This window comes from Topomyia yanbarensis, chromosome 3 (genome assembly GCF_030247195.1).
Source record: "Topomyia yanbarensis strain Yona2022 chromosome 3, ASM3024719v1, whole genome shotgun sequence".
Classification (NCBI taxonomy): Eukaryota; Metazoa; Arthropoda; class Insecta; order Diptera; family Culicidae; genus Topomyia; species Topomyia yanbarensis.
The window spans coordinates 319,946,334-319,966,285 of NC_080672.1; the positions used below are offsets into that span (position 1 = coordinate 319,946,334).

A 19,952-nucleotide genomic window follows, 5' to 3' on the forward strand; every position below is an offset into this window, starting at 1 on the left:
ATATAATATCCGAAGAGAGTGATAAGAGTTATAAGAAATGTCTCATCACACTGTTAGGTGGATTAAAAGCGTTTTTGCTTCCATCGGGGTATCGGCTTGAATCACAATTTGCTATGTGATCGCACGCCACAACCCGTAACTCCGGAACCGGAAGTCGGTTTAGGATAAAATTTAATAGCCATTTATGGGGACGCAACATCTTTCATTTGAGACTAAGTTTGGTTGATTCGGTCTAGCCACCTCCGAGAAACCGATGTGACTGTTAGTCAGAATTTGGATACTTCCGCCGGGGCTTCCGGAACCGATGATGGTGGCCAATGTGACCAAAGAGACTTTGAATGGCTGTTAATGACCTAGTACTACAAATCGAAGCAATTGTGGTCACATTTTGGAAAAATTTTCACCATTATACATTCATTGCAGAATTTCTTAAAATCGACGTTTTCTGCGTGATCGTACTCATCACACTGTAATTCCGGAACCGAAAGTCGGATCCATTAGAAATTCAATAGCAGCCTATGGGAACGTTGCACCTTTCATTTGGGACTAAGTTTGTAAAAATCGGTTCATCCATCTCTGAGAAAAGTGAGTGAGATTGTGTTCGCTTACACACACACAGACGCACATACACACACATACATACACACACACACATACATACACACACAGACATTTGCCGAACTCGACGAACTGAATCGAATGGTATATGTCACTCGGCCCTCCGGGCCTCCGTTAAAAAGTCGGTTTTCAGAGCAATTGCAATACCTTTCTATTGAGAAAGGCAAAACGTGAACTTAATTCACTAGAGGCCAAACCATCGAATATATTCACAGCGTGTCTTTGGAGGAATTGTTCGTATGAATATTCCCCACAATCTGATAACAATTGAAATTAGGCATGGCTTACTACGATCGAACTAAAAAAATTAACTTTTTATACTGACGAGGTAGAAAGTTGGTGTCTTCGACAAAGTTTTAGGAATGCTCATAGTAAAATTTTTTGTTGAAGAACTTGAGCTTGTAGGATTCAAGTTTATTGATTGATAAAGCGTTTTACTTGGCAACCCCCTTAAATCTAGTTTTTTTAATATAACTTTTTTCATTATGACTTTTAGTGCAAACTATGTTCAAGACAAATGTGTAGTTGAGCCATCGCGAACTGCTAGTTGGTTTTGTATGAATAAGTTAGAGTTTTTCTCTGCAAGAGCAATGTTAAAATAATATGCTATTAAATACGAAAAATTCTCTTAAATGAACGAAATGAATTCGTGCGACCAACAAGATTGTTCGTAATATACACAAACATTTATTAAAATAAACAAAACATTTCGTTTCATTCACGAAAAATAATGTCGTTTTCAACCACGACATTCGTGCAATGTACACTAAATAAGTAAAATTTACGAAAACTTTCGTTCATCAAGCGGCCATTTCTACATACCACAATCTTTCTAGTCCTCAACAATGATGAGTAGGTTGAAATAGAATCGAATTTGCCAGATCGATCCCTTTAATTTAAAAAAAGTCGGTGCTGTCAAACATCGATCATAAAAGATCGAATGCGACCAACGAAATCGTTTGTAATATACATAAATGTTTATTAAAATAAACGAAACATTTGGTATCATTTACCAAAAATAATGTCGTTATCAACGATTACATTCGTGCAATGTAAACTAAGTAAGTAAAATTTACGTATACTTTCGTTCATCAACCGGCCATTTCTTCGTAGCACGATAAAATCGATTTGGCCACATCGCTTTCCTTAAATTAAAAAATTGGATTTTATCAAACATACATACGATCTCAAAAGATCGACTGAAAACAACAACAGGTTAATAAATACGCAAAGTTTTCTAAGATGAACGAAATAAATTCGTTTAAGCAATGAAATCGTTCGTAATATACATAAACGTTTATTCAAATAAACAAAACATTTCGTTTAATTCACGAAAAAAAATATCGTTATCAACGATAACATTCGTGCAGTGTACATTAAATGTGTAAAATTTACGAAAGCTTTCGTTCAGCAAGCGGCTGCGCCAATTTGGAAACCATGAGAGGACTTTGCTTCACCTTCGGTTGATTGATGCACATATTTTACCATTATGTTTTGGATATAACAACTGTTTTGTCAATGTTTTATTCCGTGCAGACAAATAATGTTCAATGTTTGTCATTCCTTTTGTTTCATTCGCTATAAAGATTCATAATCATGGCAAACCTGTCAAATCGACTCATTCGGTTCTTGTTGGATCTCATAGGGCTCATAAAAATTAATCATTTCGCCAGTGAATCGCAGTTCTTTAAAGAAGAGTCGCAGTTCATTCATTCGTTTTGAAGAGTTTATTCTTTTGACCGATTCGCCCATCTCTACTGCAAACACAGACAACAGTAAAAGTCAATCCATGGTGATCCACCAATCGGCCACGCCAGTGTGCACAGGATTTTGGCTGACCGTTAGTTTGGGCTGGTGTAGAGTATGAGAAAACACAAAACATAAAAAAGGCTCTCTCGGTTTTCTCAATGCATCACTAGCGAGCATAATGCAATAACCATCTTAAAGCAGTCTTGAAAACTGATGTACAAATATGCTTGATGATGTTTGCAATGCAAAGCTTAGGGGAGGGAAAAATACCACTTTTTTCGTTAAGAAAAATAACAAACAAAGGTTTAGAATGATTAACAATACAGGGTGCGCCATCTGGATGTATCCAATTTCAACATTGAACAACTCCGTTATTTTCCAGCTGATTTGGACAGATAAACACAATTCCGAAACGTCATTTGTTGCCATTTTATCTATGAATCGATTTACACGATTAAATCGTAGCGCTTAACAATGAAAACGATCGTTCAATAGTGAAAACTGTGCGTGTGTTTTGCGACAAAATTTTAATGACGAAAGAAGCTCACACCACCCTTTCCGGCGGAACAAAAAATAAACAAAATTGTAGAATTTGGAATACAGAACCCACACGTTATACATCAAACACCACTGCATGACCAGAAAGTAACTGTTTGGGCCAGAGTGTGCTCCAAAACAATCCTCGGTCCTTATTTTTTCAAAGAAGGAGAGACCATCGACGGCGCACGCTATCGTTGGATTTTGGCGCACTTTGTCCACAAATGCAGAAAAAAAGTCTAAAAAACTTCTAATTTCAACAAGACGGGGCACTTTGCCACACCGCAGCCGCTACAATCAAGTTCTTGCAGAGCAAATTCCTAGGACGCGTTGTCTCAAAAATGGTGATTTGGAATGGACTCCTCGTTCTCCGGATTTAACGGTACCACACTTTTTTGTGTGGGGTTATTTGAAAAAAAAAGTTTATTCCAGCAAACCTAAGAACCTTGACGAACTCAGATCTAATATACGAGCTGAAATTGCTGCGATTAAGCCCGAAATGCTGTCCAATATCATGCAAAATTCCCGCTTTTTGTATATCAAATGTGGATGGTCATTTAATCGACGTTGTATTCTAAAGCTGGTTTATAATAAATGGCATAAAATATCCTAAAAAAACTTGTTTACTTGTGAAAATCGGCTGAAAAATCACAAAGTTGTTCAATGTTGAAAAAGGTTACATCCAGCTGGCGCACCCTGTACTTTATGTGTTGTCCCCATTACCAAGTCAAATAAAACAAAATCAATTAGAAAATGACTCAACAAATGAAACTATTGCCATCAATCATAATAGTTTCAATTAGGTTGGGTTTTTAAAGAAAAAAATTTCACACTGATAGGTGGATGTTTATGCAAAAGTGCTCAAGATCAATTATTTATGCTTCCCATGAATTATAAATACAAAATAATACTAATTTTATTCAGCTTTTTGGCCTAGATCCCCCATAGTACAATGTTAGATTGTCGGTCATACATGCACACATACACTCTCAATTACACGCACACACAGACATTAGCCGAACTCGGCGAACTGAGTCGAGTGGTATGCGAGACTCGGCCCGCCGGGCCTTGGTTAAGAAGTCAATTTTCATAGTGATTGCATTACTTTTCTTCAGGAGAAAGAAAAAACGTCAAACTGGCTGGACGACTTATCGTACTGCAACTACAACCGTGTGTGGCGAATCGGTCGTACGACAAATCGTTTCAACAATCTATACGACTGGTCGTACAACACGTCGTACGACCAATCGTATCGTGTATGGGCCGCATTAGCAGTTCGCAACCGTGGTTCGAACCGATAACCGGTAACCATTTGCTCACAGAGAACTCCTCTTTACAAAAGAGAAGTGCTCTGTGAGAAAATTGTCACCGGTTGTCGGTTCGAACCCCAGTATTGTCAGTGGCCACTTTGTATAATGCTGGGGGGATTAATACGAACATTGTTTACTCCTACATTGTCCATAACTATTAAAAACGATTTTACCACTAATTGATATATAATACGGCATAAAAACGTGCAGAATAAGCAAAAGTTCATTTTCGATACGCCATCGGCAATAAGTTTCCGCAGAATTTGTGATAGCACACCACCTTAACCATATCCGCAGACACCTAGTTTTGTAATCACTACTTATCTTAACGTTGAACACATATGTCGGTTGCTTAGTATTGCGTGTATCCAGTTCTAATATATAGAGGTACTCCAATTTTTCCAACTTTCTCACGAAATCAATAGCAGAGCAACTACCAGAAATTTCATTCAGCTAATACATGTCCTTTCCACTTGAAATCAGAAGTATATCCTGTTCCGATTTTTACTAGAGACATTTCTACACAGTACAGTACACAGTGGGGAACGCGACATAATGAATGTATAAATAAACCTTACTCTTACACTAGAGGGCCAACGCTGCTTTATCTTCAAAATAGTAAAACTAAATTACTTTAGATTTGAGCACTTTGCACCACCCTTAGCAAGATATTATCATATAAACGTCAAATCCATACTGTGTTGTTGGGCGTGGTTCAAAAAAAAATTCCCATGTTAGGGGCTTACCCTTTTTTTGGCGACTTTATAATATTATAATAATATAACATATTTATAATGCCTTTGATATAAAAAGAGTTTGAACCTTTAACATGGAAACTTTTTTTTGAATCACGTGCAATGATTCAGTGTGATATTGATCGTTTATGTGATAATCCCCACATAAACATGTTTCTGTTGTTGATAGCATCTATCGAAATTGGTAATAGATCCTTCTTTATCATCAACCCTCAAAATGGCAATAGGCCTCAGAGTCCCAGCGGATTTTAGAGTTTTTAGAAGTAATTAGAAGTAAACATGATTTATTTCAGTTCCTGAATTCTCTCACCAGCAAAACGCGTTTTTAACGTCTCGACTTCTGCTCGGGATTGAATAATGCATATGCAAAGCACTCAACTCAAATACAATTATGAACGAAATGCAATCCACTTTGTCTGTAAGCTGAATCACTGCTTGATATAAGAGTTACTAAAACGAACTAACCACTTGTATTAGCGAGGAACATTTTATTGTTTTGGCATTCGGAGTTTACACAACTAAATAACAACTGACTTGTGAAAAGAATCTAAACACCACTACACCGTCGGTTTCAATCTTTCCTAGTGATGCTGGTCGATGTTGGCGTAACTTTCTCCGTGCGGGTGATGGGCATGTCCTACTCGCTGAACGTGAGCCTGGAATCCGTTGTGATCGTCCGAATTGTATGTCACAACACGGTGCGTTCCATCGGCTTCATCTACGGTGTACGATCCGACGACTATATCTCCGTCGCGCTGTTCCCACTGACTCTTGTGGTCCCCAGTGTGAGGATCGTGCACACCATATTGGTACTTGTACTTGGGATGGGCGTAATATTCCTTGTGTTCAGCATGTTCTGCCAAATAGTATTCGGCCGAAACGACAACGGCCAGACAGGCTACTAATGCGACGATCTACGGATGAAATTAAAACTAAATTAGTATCACTTGCTTGTTGCACTTCACCGTCACACATCTGCACACCTTCAACATGTTGACTGATGTTTCCTAAGACAAGCTACTAGAACGAATGCTGCGAGTAAACTGATGCCTCTGCCAACGTGCAGAAGAATATTTATACGATCGTGCCATTTGGCTGCTTGTCCAGAAGATGCGTATCCTATATAGACGAGTAGTCGCCAAACCGATTCAAACGACTCAAAATTTCATCTTTTCCACTACATTTTCGGGGCACTCAAGGCGCGCTTCGGTCGGTCGATTTGGATGGGCACTTTTGGATGTGGTGGCCTTGAGGGACATTGAAACTGAGATATGTTGGAATTAGCGGAGCATTGAATGGCTGTCTGTCTGTCTGATGGTACCTCCACCACCATCCTCCAAGTGGCATTTACTTGGGAGCCATAAATTGGCCAAGATTACAAAGCGAACCAATTTCTGGTCACAGCTTTCGCTCGTTCATTAACGGCACGCCGTGACGCTATTATATCATGTCTAGGCGAAGACCGGCTTTTGGAAGATGGTCCACAGCACGCAGGGAGTTTCCGTTTTTCCCAGCCTAGTTGGTTATGTCTGGCATTTGTGCGTTTATTGTTCGGAGAAATTACCTAGCGTCTTTGTTTTGTTTACGTTTTTACGGTGCTGATAAAATGATATCATGGTTGTTTATCTTCTTCACTCTCCTAACGAACCATGTCAGTTGATGGTCAGTGCTGCCGGACAAATCAAGTATTCATCTTCTGAGCATTCGTTTGAGAGGAAAGTTTTGTGCAGGGCTACACTCTACGTTGTTCTAATTGAAATTTATCTACTTTACTTGTGAATCGAAAAGCTAAAAATCCTATAGAAAATGACAATCTGGAACATTCGCACAAGTGCGTAAGTGTTGCATCATAGTGTGTGCTAAGTAAACTGGCCTCTGTGCTTTGTTGGTGAGCTTCATAATCACAATCATAATTTTTAAGGATTATTTATTTACCTTTGATTACAAAACCAACTAATTAAAAAATGAAAATCTGCGTGTTAATGGGACGTTATATAATACGTTGAGACGATTTAACTATGATTTTCTAAATTGGCACATGGTTTCTTCTGGTTTAACACAGGCCAAAATAGTAGTGCTCATAAAAATTGTCGATTGGTACAAACTACCGTGCATATGCACTAGGCACAGAAATTGCCCGTACAGAAGAAACAGATGCTGGCAAAACGTATTTTTTAATATGTGTTAAAAGCTAATCTTTATTTGCCTTGATTACTGCGTATGTTTTGTTTTGGGATGTGTATGATTTGGTAGCATACCGTCACATTTTCTAATTTGGACAAATTTTCAACCAGTGCACAGTGGTCCAGAATGTAAATTTAGTAGGAATTTTAACTTTTGCTAAAACCAAATAACTTAGCCTTACAATATGTGTTGGAAAGTTGTTGTGTGGTGCAAGATTCTTCGTTTTATTTAAACAGAAACTAGGGGGTTCTAATTTTAGCTAGATATGAAATTGAACTTTCTAACGGTTCAAGATGAGCTTGACTGTCTTCGATGAAGTTGTAGAAACTGTCAAAATTCACTTTGAGAGGAAATTCTGGACAAACCATTAATCGCCGATTATAAATCACAATAGCAGACGAAAGAGAAAACTTTTCTCTTTCATAAAATGTTAACATCCATTCACGGCGAGCTACGGTTTATCCAGAATTTGAATTTTGGCAGCATGCTTATTGGCCGTTTACAAAAAAAACACGCGAGAGTTCAACTTGAAAAAATTCGAATCATTTGCAGATATATTGCACCGGCACGTCACTTTGGTAAGAAATTGCGTTTACGTCACTTTGTTTTTCGCGCTTTAAAAGGCCATTTTGCATAATTTTTGAAGGACAATTACACTGAAATACGTGAATTTGCGTAGAGAGCTCAGAAATATGAAGAAATTTGACCAAAGTGACGCTAACGTCACTATTACATATAAGGGCAGTCATATGGTTACATCGAGCGGTGGTCAGCTATTTTCGTCCACGTCCCTTATCACCTATTTATAAGGTGATTCATCAAAAGTGCTATCTTTGAGAATGATCCTTGGTTAAGCAACTAATTTTTCCGATCCTATTTTATTGCAAATAATTAAGTAGTTTTCATTTTGTTATATTCAGAATTGCACATATTTTGTCGTATGTCATTTCAAATATTCTTTGATTTGATGGCACTGCACTATGGTCCCAAAGCTGTATTTAGGAAGACAAAACTGTTTGCGCCTAAACCGTTAGTTTTAGATATATAATATCTTCGGCAAACTTTGTTAGTACTTTCTTGCCGATTTTTTTATATTAGTTGAATTAGGGTGGTCCTTGTGGTTAGGGTGTTCAAAGTATCAACTTCTTTGATATGTAAAATTCAGCTACATAATGTTCTACAATGTTATAAATCAATCAAATTGAAGCAACTTTCCTTAAGAAACTATGTGGCTATCTCTAATGGTTCATGAGCTATGATTTTTGCAATATTTAAGGTGGGGTGGCTCTTTAAAAACTGGTTTTCTATTAATATCTTTTTATGTGTTAATTTCTCGCTAATACCTTCTTCTAGAGGTTTTTAGAACTTTTGTAAATACACATTTTTGCCGAAGCAATGAAGTTTCTATCTCTTTTGTTTGCATAGTTACAGGCGATTTTCAGAACAAAAATGGTTTTTTTCAAAGCTATATATCTTCCAACATTGCAAATGGATTTTCAATCTTTTAATTTCATTTGAAAGATCTGAACTTTTGTAGTTTTTGGTAAAAAAACTGCGGGAGCGTTATTTCTGTAAAATAAATAATTAATTTTTGAAAATGGTGTATTTTTCAACAAAAATCGTTCATAACTTTTCAAATAGACGAGATAATAACTTTGTTACTTCAGCAAAAATCTTCGCCATGCAAAGTTCTAAAAGTGCTGCAAACAAAGTATTTACGATAAATCAATGTATGAAGTGACAAATAAAAAAATTGATTTTAAGAGGTCACGTTTTCATCGCTCAATCTCTTATGGTATCAATCAACTGAGAAATAGTCAATGTGTGTTATAATGAAAATCTATTGAATATGTGACAGTTTGAAAACACAACATTTTACCGTACAACTACTTGTTAGCGTGAATTCAGAATAGTGTTAATAGCGTACAGCGTACTATAGTAAACTCTAAATAAAAGTTATCTATTACGGAGCCAATAAAGCAAGTATCGTCATCATGCATTATATAGATGCTAGGGAAATATGCTTTATAAGTTATTTTACCAGTTCGCGGTTAGCGATTTTCAGACCTCTTACTTTTATTTGTTTTGAAGTAACAAAAAATTGAGAATCTTTCCTTAACTTACCCACAGCCGTCATTATAGTCGATAATTAATTTATACTTTCAAACATTGCATAAATGTTGGAAAAACATACAATAATTTCCGCTGCTATGAATAACAAACTCGTTTCAAGATTTTATTTTGAGATAACAAGACGTGAACTAAAACATTTTCTTTCTAGCACTCGTTTTGAGTCCAAACCAAAAAGGATTTACTTAAGTGAGCATAGATAACTTTTGTTGGCCGATTTAGAATTAACGATAGTTTGCAGTTAACACTACTGTAAATCCACTGTACTATTTAGATGTACGGTAGATTGTTCTTTCAAAAACGTTTACAAATCCAATAGAATTGCCATGACATTCGGTATTATCACACTCAATGACTATTTCTCGGTTGATTTTACCATAAGAGATTGAACGTTGAAAACGTGACCACTTAAAATCACTATTTCTCATTTGTTACTTCATACATTGATTTATCGTAAATACTTTGTTTGCAGCACTTTTAGAACTTTGTATGGCGAATATTTTTGCTGAAGTAACAAAGTTATTATCTCGTCTATTTGAAAAGTTATGAACGATTTTTGTTGAAAAATACACCATTTTCAAAAATTAATTATTTTTTTACAGAAATAACGCTCCCGCAATTTTTTCACCAAAAACTACAAAAGTTCCGGTCTTTCAAATGAAATTAAAAGATTGAAAATCCATTTGCAATGTTGGAAGATATATAGCTTTGAAAAAAACCATTTTTGTTCTGAAAATCGCCTGTAACTATGCAAACAAAAGAGATAGAAACTTCATTGCTTCGGCAAAAATGTGTATTTACAAAAGTTCTAAAAACCTCTAGAACAAAGTATTAACGAGAAATTAACACATAAAAAGATATTAATAGAAAACCAATTTTTAAAGAGCCACCCTACCTTAAATATTGAAAAAATCATAGCACATGAACCATTAGAAATAGCTACATAGTTTCTTCAGAAAAGTTGCTTCAATTTGATTGATTTATAACTTTATAGAACACTATGTAGCTGAATTTTACATATCTAAGAAGTTGATACTTTGAACACCCTAACCACAAGGACCACCCTAATTCAACTAATATAAAAAAATCGGCAAGAAAGTTCTAAGAAAGTTTGCCGAAGATACTATATATCTAAAACTAACGGTTTAGGCGCAAACAGTTTTGTCTTCCTAAATACAGCTTTGGGACCATAGTGCACTGTAAGGGAACACGTATCCGCCAGTTGATGCCAATCGAGCTGACATTTCTTTGGACTGATCAAACTAATTTCTTTGTTTGTTTAGTGTTTATTTGACCAACTAGGAAAATAATCCACTGGTCATTTTATTTGCGTGGGGAATACGCATGGTCGTGTCTGAGTGCAGTGATGACTGTTGAATCATGTATGAGCCAGTTACTAGTTCTAGTTATTAGTGTAAAAATTAGCGTCATCGGTGGTATATTCGACATACAAGGCTAGCCATTTCGGGTATTTATTTTATATTGTTTAAAATACGCTTTAGTTAGTTTAAAAACGCGCGCAAGTAACAAATCAATCGGCCCCTTATTCAGTTGTTCGCGGAGAAAGAAATTAATAAATAATTGTCGTTTTATTTGCCCTAAAATACCAATGCTTATACATTCTAAATAATACTTGTATTACGAAATCTTCAATCACATAGCTATTACGATGGCTATTTCGACAAATGTCTCGAGACGCTAAAGGTAATCGCTTTTCATGATATTGTATTGTATTTTTGGAATGTCATGTTTCGTCAGAATAATAAAATCGTTCACATACCGTTTGATTAAATTGAACATTAGCAACACTCCCGACTGTCGGCAATCCGGAGCTGAAGTTACTTTTTTTACAAACCGAGCATTTCCAAATTAATTCAACGAACGATACATCTATCAAAAATTCTCGGCAGCCGGCTGCCCAGAGCAGTGAACACATGATAATACTTCTGCGAGTTGCATAGATCGTATCACTTATCAAGGTGAACCCAGATTTATGTAACTCTTTACCCCATACTACTAACAAAAACTCTTTCCCGTGACAAACGCAAAGATGCAGAGGTATACACAGTCTCCATAACAACGTTTGTTACACTAACATTCCTTTCCTTTCCGATGATTGTAAGGACGTGGCGGGCGCCGTTATTGGCATTTAAAAATATAGAACTCTCGAAACGTGCACATTGAGAATGGATAGCTACTACCAGGCCCCATTCATTGCTTCTTTGTGCAATTTAGCTTGTTCTAGTCAATCACGGAGGTGCAACTACAATTTGTACGGTCATTATGCTCATGCTCATCCTCATATATTGTCTTCGAATAAATAATTTTCGTACAGACAAAAATACTAAAATACTAACTTAAACCTATTTTGAATTTGAACATTTCTCTACTTATATTAAAGTCGTAAAGGTGAAAAACGCTATTGAAGAGCTGGCAGCAAACATCCATTGGGTTATTCTGGCCGTACTGCGTGCGATGAGAAGAGCGCCGAAAGAAATCTATTCTTCGCAACGATCCACCAGAAACGTTGAAGTTCAGCTTTGCAAGAAGCAGTCAATGTTGTCTGCGAGAAGATCGAAAATAAAATTTCGCTGCAGAAAAATTCTCCTGTTTCGTAGTGCAGGCAGGTTGATGAGAGCACAGCGATGTTCATATGGTAGTTGTTCAAATCGATTACGCCAGGGAAGCCGTCGAAGTGCATACCAGAAGTAGCTCTTTTGCACACGTTCTATACGATTAATGTGCGCGGTCTGATACGGGGCCCAAACGATAACTCCATATTCTAGAATACTGCGTACTAGACTGATGTACAGTGCCTTCAGACAATAGACGTCGTTGAAATCTCGGTTGTTTCGTTTGATGAGTCCTAGTACTGCATAGGCTTTAGCAGTTACTGCGTTGACGTGTTCGATGAAACGTAGCTTACGGTCAAGTATAACACCAAGGTCCTTTATGGAAGAAACTCGTACTACTGGAACAGCCCCCACAGCATACTCAAACGTAATTGACGAGAGTATTCATGTGAATGTGATTATGTTGCATTTCTGAATGTTTATAGTCATTCCGTTTCTGTCACACCATGCCATGATCCTATCGATGTCAAACTAAAGTGCACAACAATCTACCAGAGTTGTTATGATGCGATAAATTTTCAAATCATCTGCGTACATCACTTTACGCGACGTCAATTCGCTGCAAATATCATTCACAAAGAGCACGGAGAGAAGAGGTCCAAGGTGACTCCCTTGAGGTACACCCGATGTGATGACGAAAGGGTCTGAAAGTACAGTTCCAAGTCTCACAGATGCACTGCGGTTAGTAAGGTACGAGGAGATCCAATTGGTCAACCAGTCCGGAAATGCAATTCTCCTCAGCTTTTCAACAGCTAGCTGATGAGGAAGACAATCGAAGGCTTTTGAGAAATCTACATGCACTGCTTCAATTTGTTGTCGTTTCTCTAATTTACTAATCAGCATTGACACATAGCTCATTAGGTTCGTCGTTGTTGAGCGCTTTCTAACAAACCCATGCTGATCTGTAGTGATGATGTGTTTCACTGCAGGGTAGAGAATATCTAGCAGCATACTTTCAAAAACTTTTGGAAGGCAGCTCAGGATTGAAATTCCCCTGTAATCTATGACGTCATGGACGTTACCGGCTTTATGAATTGGTGTTATTAAAGCTTCCTTCCACTTGGCGCGAAAAATACGCGCACTTTCTTAGTGATTCAATTTATCAATTGCGAATATTGTAGCAGATATATTAGAAAATTAGCTTTTCGAGAAATTATTGAGGATTCTTCCCCCACTGCGGGGAGACTTGACCAAGGCCTGGAATGACTTGACCAAGAGATTTTGAAAAATCAGCACAAAAATAATGTCATAAAACATACTGTAATCTTTTTTCATATGATCGAGATCCTTAGGTAGCAGTAAAAATATAAAAGGGTTGCATTTCATAAATTTCGACTGGTTTTAATGCACTTCCTTATAAGGTTTAACTGCACTGCTTACATGCATGTTCACACGTTATGAAATCAGTCATATCAATGCTAACTATGTTTACTAATATTGGTTGGCAATGACTGGGCAGTGCGTAAGCCTCTTGTACCTGAAGGCATAAAATAGACCCCACTTGCGGTCCTTAGCCTCCTGCCCAGTAACTCCTTGCCCTGGCCTCCCCGTGGCGTCGACTGGGATACGAGTTACCTTAGTGAAGATCGGGTAACCAACCCCGGTGGGAACTTTGGTCGTATGCTGGCAGGGAAGGGGGGGTTACCCTTCTTCGGAAGGTGTAAACCTGTCCTGGTGTCCAGGTGGGACCTTAAGCAGTCCTGGCACGATGGCCCACCGGCGAGACAGGTGGTTGGCGTAGGCCCTATAAGCCGCCCCTTAAAAAACCCACATAACGAACAATACAGAAGAGAATACGACCCAGAACAATCGGCAACGACCCAGGCGACGAATAAAGGATCACGATTGGAAACTCGGAGCATGGAACTGCAGATCGCTCGGCTTCGCAGGATGTGACAGGATAATCTACGACGAGCTACACCCCCGCAACTTCGATATCGTGGCGCTGTAGGAACTTTGCTGGACGGGACAGAAGGTGTGGAAAAGCGGGCATCGAGCGGCTACCTTCTACCAGAGCTGTGGTACAACCAACGAGCTGGGAACCGGCTTCATAGTGCTGGGCAAGATGCGCCAACGTGTGATCGTGTGGCAGCCGATCAACGCAAGGATGTGCAAGTTGAGGATCAAAGGCCGTTTCTTCAACTACAGCATCATCAACGTGCACTGCCCACACGAAGGGAGACCTGACGACGAGAAAGAAGCGTTCTACACGCAGCTGGAGCAGACATACGACGGTTGCCCTCTGCGAGACGTGAAAATTGTCATCGGCGACATGAACGCACAGGTAGGAAGGGAGGCAATGTACAGACCGGTGATCGTGCCTAACAGCCTGCATTCCGTATCAAATGACAACGGCCAACGATGTGTGAACTTCGCAGCCTCCCGTGGAATGGTAATCCGAAGCACCTTCTTCCCTCGCAAAGATATCCACAAAGTCACCTGGAGATCACCGGACCAAGTAACAAAAAATCAAATCGACCACGTTCTAATCGACGGTAGATTCTTCTCGGACATCACAAACGTCCGCACTTATCGCAGTGCGAATATAGATTCGGACCACCACCTGGTTGCAGTATGCTTGCGCTCAAAACTTTCGACAGTGCATAGCTCTCGTCGAAGCCGAACGCCGCGGCTAAACATCGAGCGGCTACAAGATGGCAGAGTGGCTCAAGAATACGCGCAGCAGTTGGAAGTGGCACTACCAACGGAAGAGCAGCTAGGCGCAGTTGCCCTTGAAGATGGCTGGAGAGATATCCGATCCGCCATAGGTAGCACCGCAGCCACTGCACTAGGTACGGTGGGCCCGGACCGAAAAAGCGACTGGTACGACGGCGAATGCGAGCAGTTAGTCGAAGAGAAGAATGCAGCATGGGCGAGAATGCTGCAACACCGCACGAGGGCGAACGAGGCGCGATATAAACAGGCACGGAACAGGCAGAACTCGGTTTTCCGGACCAAAATGCGCCAGCAGGAAGACCGAGATCGCGAAGCGATGGAGCAGCTGTACCGCGCTAAAGATACACGGAAATTCTACGAGAAGTTGAACCGCTCGCGCAGGGGCCACGTACCACAGGCCGACATGTGCAGAAATACAAACGGGAATCTTCTCACGGACCAGTGTGAGGTGATCCAGAGGTGGCGGCAGCACTACGAAGAACACCTGAACGGCGATGCAGCAGACGACGAGGATGGCACGGTAACGCACCTGAGAGCACGCGCGGAAGACATTACACTACCGGGTCCGGATCTCCAAGAAATCCAGGAGGAGATTAGCCAGCTCAAAAATAATAAAGCCGCTGGGGTTGATCAAATACCAAGCGAGCTACTAAAACACGGTGGCGAGCCGCTGGCTAAAGCGCTGCACTGGGTGATTACCAAGATTTGGGAGGAGGAGATTTTACCGGAGGAGTGGATGGAAGGTGTCGTGTGTCCTATCTACAAAAAGGGCGACAAGCTGGATTGCTGTAATTACCGAGCAATCACCCTGCTGAACGCCGCCTACAAGGTACTCTCCCAAATACTATGCCGTCGACTATCACCAATTGCAAGAGAGTTCGTGGGGCAGTACCAGGCGGGTTTCATGAGCGAACGATCTACCACGGACCAGGTGTTCGCTCTTCGTCAAGTACTGCAGAAATGCCGCGAGTACAATGTGCCCACACATCATTTGTTCATCGACTTCAAAGCCGCATACGACACTATCGATCGAGATCAGCTATGGAAGATTATGCACGAGTACGGATTCCCGGACAAACTGACGCGATTAGTGAAGGCGACGATGGATCGGGTGATGTGCGTAGTACGTGTCTCAGGGACGCTCTCGAGTCCCTTCGAATCACGCAGAGGGTTACGGCAAGGTGATGGTCTCTCGTGTCTGTTATTCAACATCGCGCTGGAAGGTGTAATAAGAAAAGTAGGGATCGACACGAGTGGTACGATTTTCACAAAGTCCGTTCAGCTACTTGGCTTCGCCGATGACGTTGATATTATTGCACGAAACTTTGAGAAGATGGAGGAAGCCTACATCAGACTGAAAAGAGAAGCCAAGCGCGTCGGACTTGCCATCAACACGTCGAAGACAAAGTACATGATAGGAAGAGTTTCATGAGAAGAGAATGAGAACCGCCCGCTTCGAGTTTGCATCGGTGGCGACGAAATCGATGTGGTTGAAGAGTTCGTGTTCTTGGGCTCACTGGTGACCGCCGACAATGATACCAGCAGAGAGATTCGTAGACGCATCGTGGTAGGAAATCGTGCTTACTTTGGCCTCCGCAAGACACTTCGGTCGAACAGAGTTCGCCGTCGTACGAAGTTGACCATCTACAAGACGCTGATTAGACCGGTAGTTCTCTACGGGCACGAGACCTGGACCATGCTCGTGGAGGACCAACGCGCACTTGGTGTCTTCGAACGGAAAGTGCTGCGTACCATCTACGGTGGAGTGCAGATGGAAGACGGCAGATGGAGACGGCGAATGAACCATGAGTTGCATCAGCTGTTGGGGGAGCCGCCCATCTGTCATACCGCGAAAATCGGACGACTACGGTGGGCCGGGCACGTAGCCAGAATGTCGGGCGATAGCCCGGTGAAAACGGTTCTCAATTGCAATCCGACCGGTACAAGAAGACGTGGCGCGCAGCGAGCACGATGGATCGACCAGGTGGAAGACGATTTGCGGACCCTTCGCAGACTGCGTGACTGGCGACGCGCGGCCATGGACCGAGTGGAATGGAGGAATCTTTTGTATACGACACAGGCCACTTCGGCCTTAATCTGTTAATAAATAAATAAAATGTTTACTAATACTACAAGATATAGACTGATGATAGAGATAGATTTTTTTGTGACGTGATTAACATTAACAGTAGTTACCCTAGCATAATAAATATCAGAACATTTTATCTTTCTTCAGGTTATTGCCACTTGGTTAAGTCTCCCCTCAAAATCTTGGTCAAGTCTCCCCATCATTAATTATTGCATTCAGCGTCGTACAAATTTTAGTGATAACTATTTCAATGTTCCGATTTATTTAAAATCATTTTATAAAGAAAATAATGTATGAGTGCTATAAAAAATCATTAGTCGAGTAGATATGGTCGGTGTTAAGTCAGACCGGACTAAGTCGCGAAACATAAAAAAATAAGATAATGATAGCACTGGATAAAGGATATCGTCAGCTACCTTCGACTTTTGCCAGATTTGAAATATGTAACAAAAAACAATAATAATGGCAAAAATTATTTTCCAATAATAGTGTAAAGGATGCTGCGATTCAAACTTTAAACTCGTTTTTCTCGAAATCAATGTTTTGTCGCTTAGTCCGGTCTGACTTAACACCGACCATATGTCCATGCAAAGTTCGATAAAAAAGTACATAATTTAACGTAAATTTATTAAATACGGAAAGGATTTTTCATTCCAAACATTTAAAATTACCTTAAGGGACCGAAACAAGAATATAAATATTTTTGAAAAAAAATAAGAACCTAATAGAACACGTCATATCCAATAATAGAATTTTACGCTTAGTCAAGGTGCAGTCGATTATTGCAGTAGAGGAGACCGGGGCGGGTTGGCCGAGTTTCGCTTTCGGAATTTCTGTACTCATTCTGGTTAGACTTTTTGAGAATTTTTTCCTTCGCCACCGTACGCTTACGTTTGATTTCATTTTTCTGCTTCTCCAATACTGCTTTTATTGGGGAATCGGTCAAAATTTGAGACGATAGGCGTTTACGAACTTGCCACTTCTTCGAATCAGATCCTGCACTCGCCTGACACGGTCTGACGTCTTCAAAGAAGCTTACATCTGAAGCAGATTCTATGCTAATGGACGAGTTTTGTTCGGTGTTGGGTCGATCTGTGACAAATCCTGCCAGAAACTCCTCAGGAGGAAAAATTTCAGGATTGAAGGGGCCCACGCCAAAGACTATGAAACTAGCTTGGCATTTAATTAATAAAATAACGGAATAACGTTTTTATAAACAATTTCCAACTTTTCATGATTCTAATCTCTTATTTCTATTTGGTAATAATTTTAAATTATGTTTATTACTTATTTCTCGATATATATATTTCCTTACAATCATCAATATTAGCATAATATCAATTTTGCTTTGAAAAAGGTTGGCATTTCACAAATATCAAAGTGCACATTACTCTACACTAAATTTACACTCGGCCAACCTGCCCCACCCAGAACTCGGCCAACTTATTCCAATGTATATTTTCGAGAACAATCACGATTTACACAAACAAATATAAGGTTACACTGGTAACCGTTGCACCATTTTGTTGGGTTTTGAATACCCTTTCCAGCAGTACTAAGTTATTGGAAATCGGATATAAATTAATTCGCGTTGCACATATTATTTTTCAGAAACAGAAACAGTGCCGAAAAAAGAATAAAGAATGTGAGAGCATCGCGACTAAGTTGCGTCGTACGGCTGACCAGGGCCCTTTCTCCAATATTCATTGACGTTTTTATGAAGAATAAACATTATGTTTTGAATAAAAAATACAGAATATGTTGATTTTTTTGTTTTTTAACTACGTGACTGAAAAAAATCTCATTTTTGATTGAACATCCTTTAGAGTAAAGTTTTCAAATGAAAAGTAGACATGGAATTTCCAGTTTTTAAGGAATCATTTCTACTTATGTTGAAGGAGCACCAATAGAACTTCAATCCCAGTGAGAAAAGTATGCTAAAAATAGCTGAAAACATTTGGTAGAAGTTTTCAAACCTTAAAGTGCCCGTCTTAGTCCCCTACATACAGCACATCAATACGATATTACTTGTAACCAACAGGTTCTTCACATATTCCAGAATTTCACCTGGGCGATGATTTTGGGATGCTTCTCTTGAATTTGAAGTTTCCATTCTTTGCACCTAGCTTTAATATCGGCAGTAAATTTTACATCGATGGTACTTTGAACCACCAAACTAAAATGAAAATTTTCTCCTGTTTCTTTTTTTATGAATATTTGCTTTACTGATAGGGATTACCACTTATTTTTATAGATAACCTCCTTTTTTGAAGCCAGTGATTCAGACCAGATGAATACGGATCGAACGTTCGGCAAATTAATTTTTTTATTTTGATTACAGTGGTTTTAACCTTAAGGTCATTCGCCTCGTTTCGGGTTAGAGAAATCTCTTGGAAAAATCTTTAACCCTATGTGCTGGGTTGGGAATCGAACCTAGGTGAGCTGCGTACAAGGCAATCGATTTACCAACTACGTTATGCCCGTCCCTCGAGTTGGGAAATTATTATTTTTCATTGCAAGAACAAAATTTAGATTCTTTTAGGCTTTAACCTTATGCATTCGTCACTTTTCACATATTCAAACATGTGAATCACTATGTTAATGAAAGTCAAACCAAAATTTCTTCTGACAACAGTTCTTCCTTCTAACATAATCGTTTTTAACAATCAAACAAAAACATCAACATCAATTTTATGATATTTATTTTCTAAGTAATGGTTTTGCTCGGTGGCGAAATTTCAATGATGTTGATCAATATTAGCGTAGCTCTGCCCATGCGGATGATAAGCGTGACCGTCGCGCTTCACATGTGCCTGGAACCCAGCAGCCGAGTCGGATTTGTAGTTCACAACTCGGTGAGTTCCGTCGGCTTCCTGCACGGTGTACGATCCTTCCACATGATCTCCGTCCCGATGTTCCCACTGGGATTTGTGGTCCCCGGTGTGGCCATCGTTCACCCCGTACTAGAACTTGTACTGAGGATGCGATTGGTGTCCATCATCGTGGGTCACTGCGACGGCGATCAGACAGGCAACCAACGCGACGATCTGTGCGGGGATGTAAGTCAGGTGAAAAAAGTTGGTACCTATTGTGGTGCTGGTTTTACCTTGAACATTTTGGATTTCCTGTTTATAGGCAGTACAACGAGCAGTTAGTGAAATTATGGAGAGCTACCAGATGAATGATATTGTTGAGAGATGATGGCGAAATATTTATATCGTTAGCCTGTGATGTTTGTGCCGCGAAATGCGAAAATTGTGGTGAGGCAATC

At 39.7% G+C, this 19,952-nt stretch overlaps 1 protein-coding gene and 1 pseudogene across 1 annotated transcript; both read right to left on the reverse strand.

Annotated features, from left to right (window-relative positions):
• Positions 1–5,456: 5,456 nt before the first annotated feature.
• LOC131694228 (cuticle protein 19-like) lies at positions 5,457–5,991 on the reverse strand. The gene is made up of 2 exons (XM_058982751.1): positions 5,953–5,991; positions 5,457–5,883 (listed from the first exon to the last, which is right to left on the reverse strand). The coding sequence occupies exons 1-2, from the start codon at positions 5,959–5,961 to the stop codon at positions 5,551–5,553; spliced, it is 342 nt and encodes a 113-aa protein (XP_058838734.1). The 5' UTR covers positions 5,962–5,991; the 3' UTR covers positions 5,457–5,550.
• Positions 5,992–19,419: 13,428 nt separating this feature from the next.
• Positions 19,420–19,814, reverse strand: LOC131691139 (cuticle protein 19-like; annotated as a pseudogene).
• Positions 19,815–19,952: the final 138 nt, after the last annotated feature.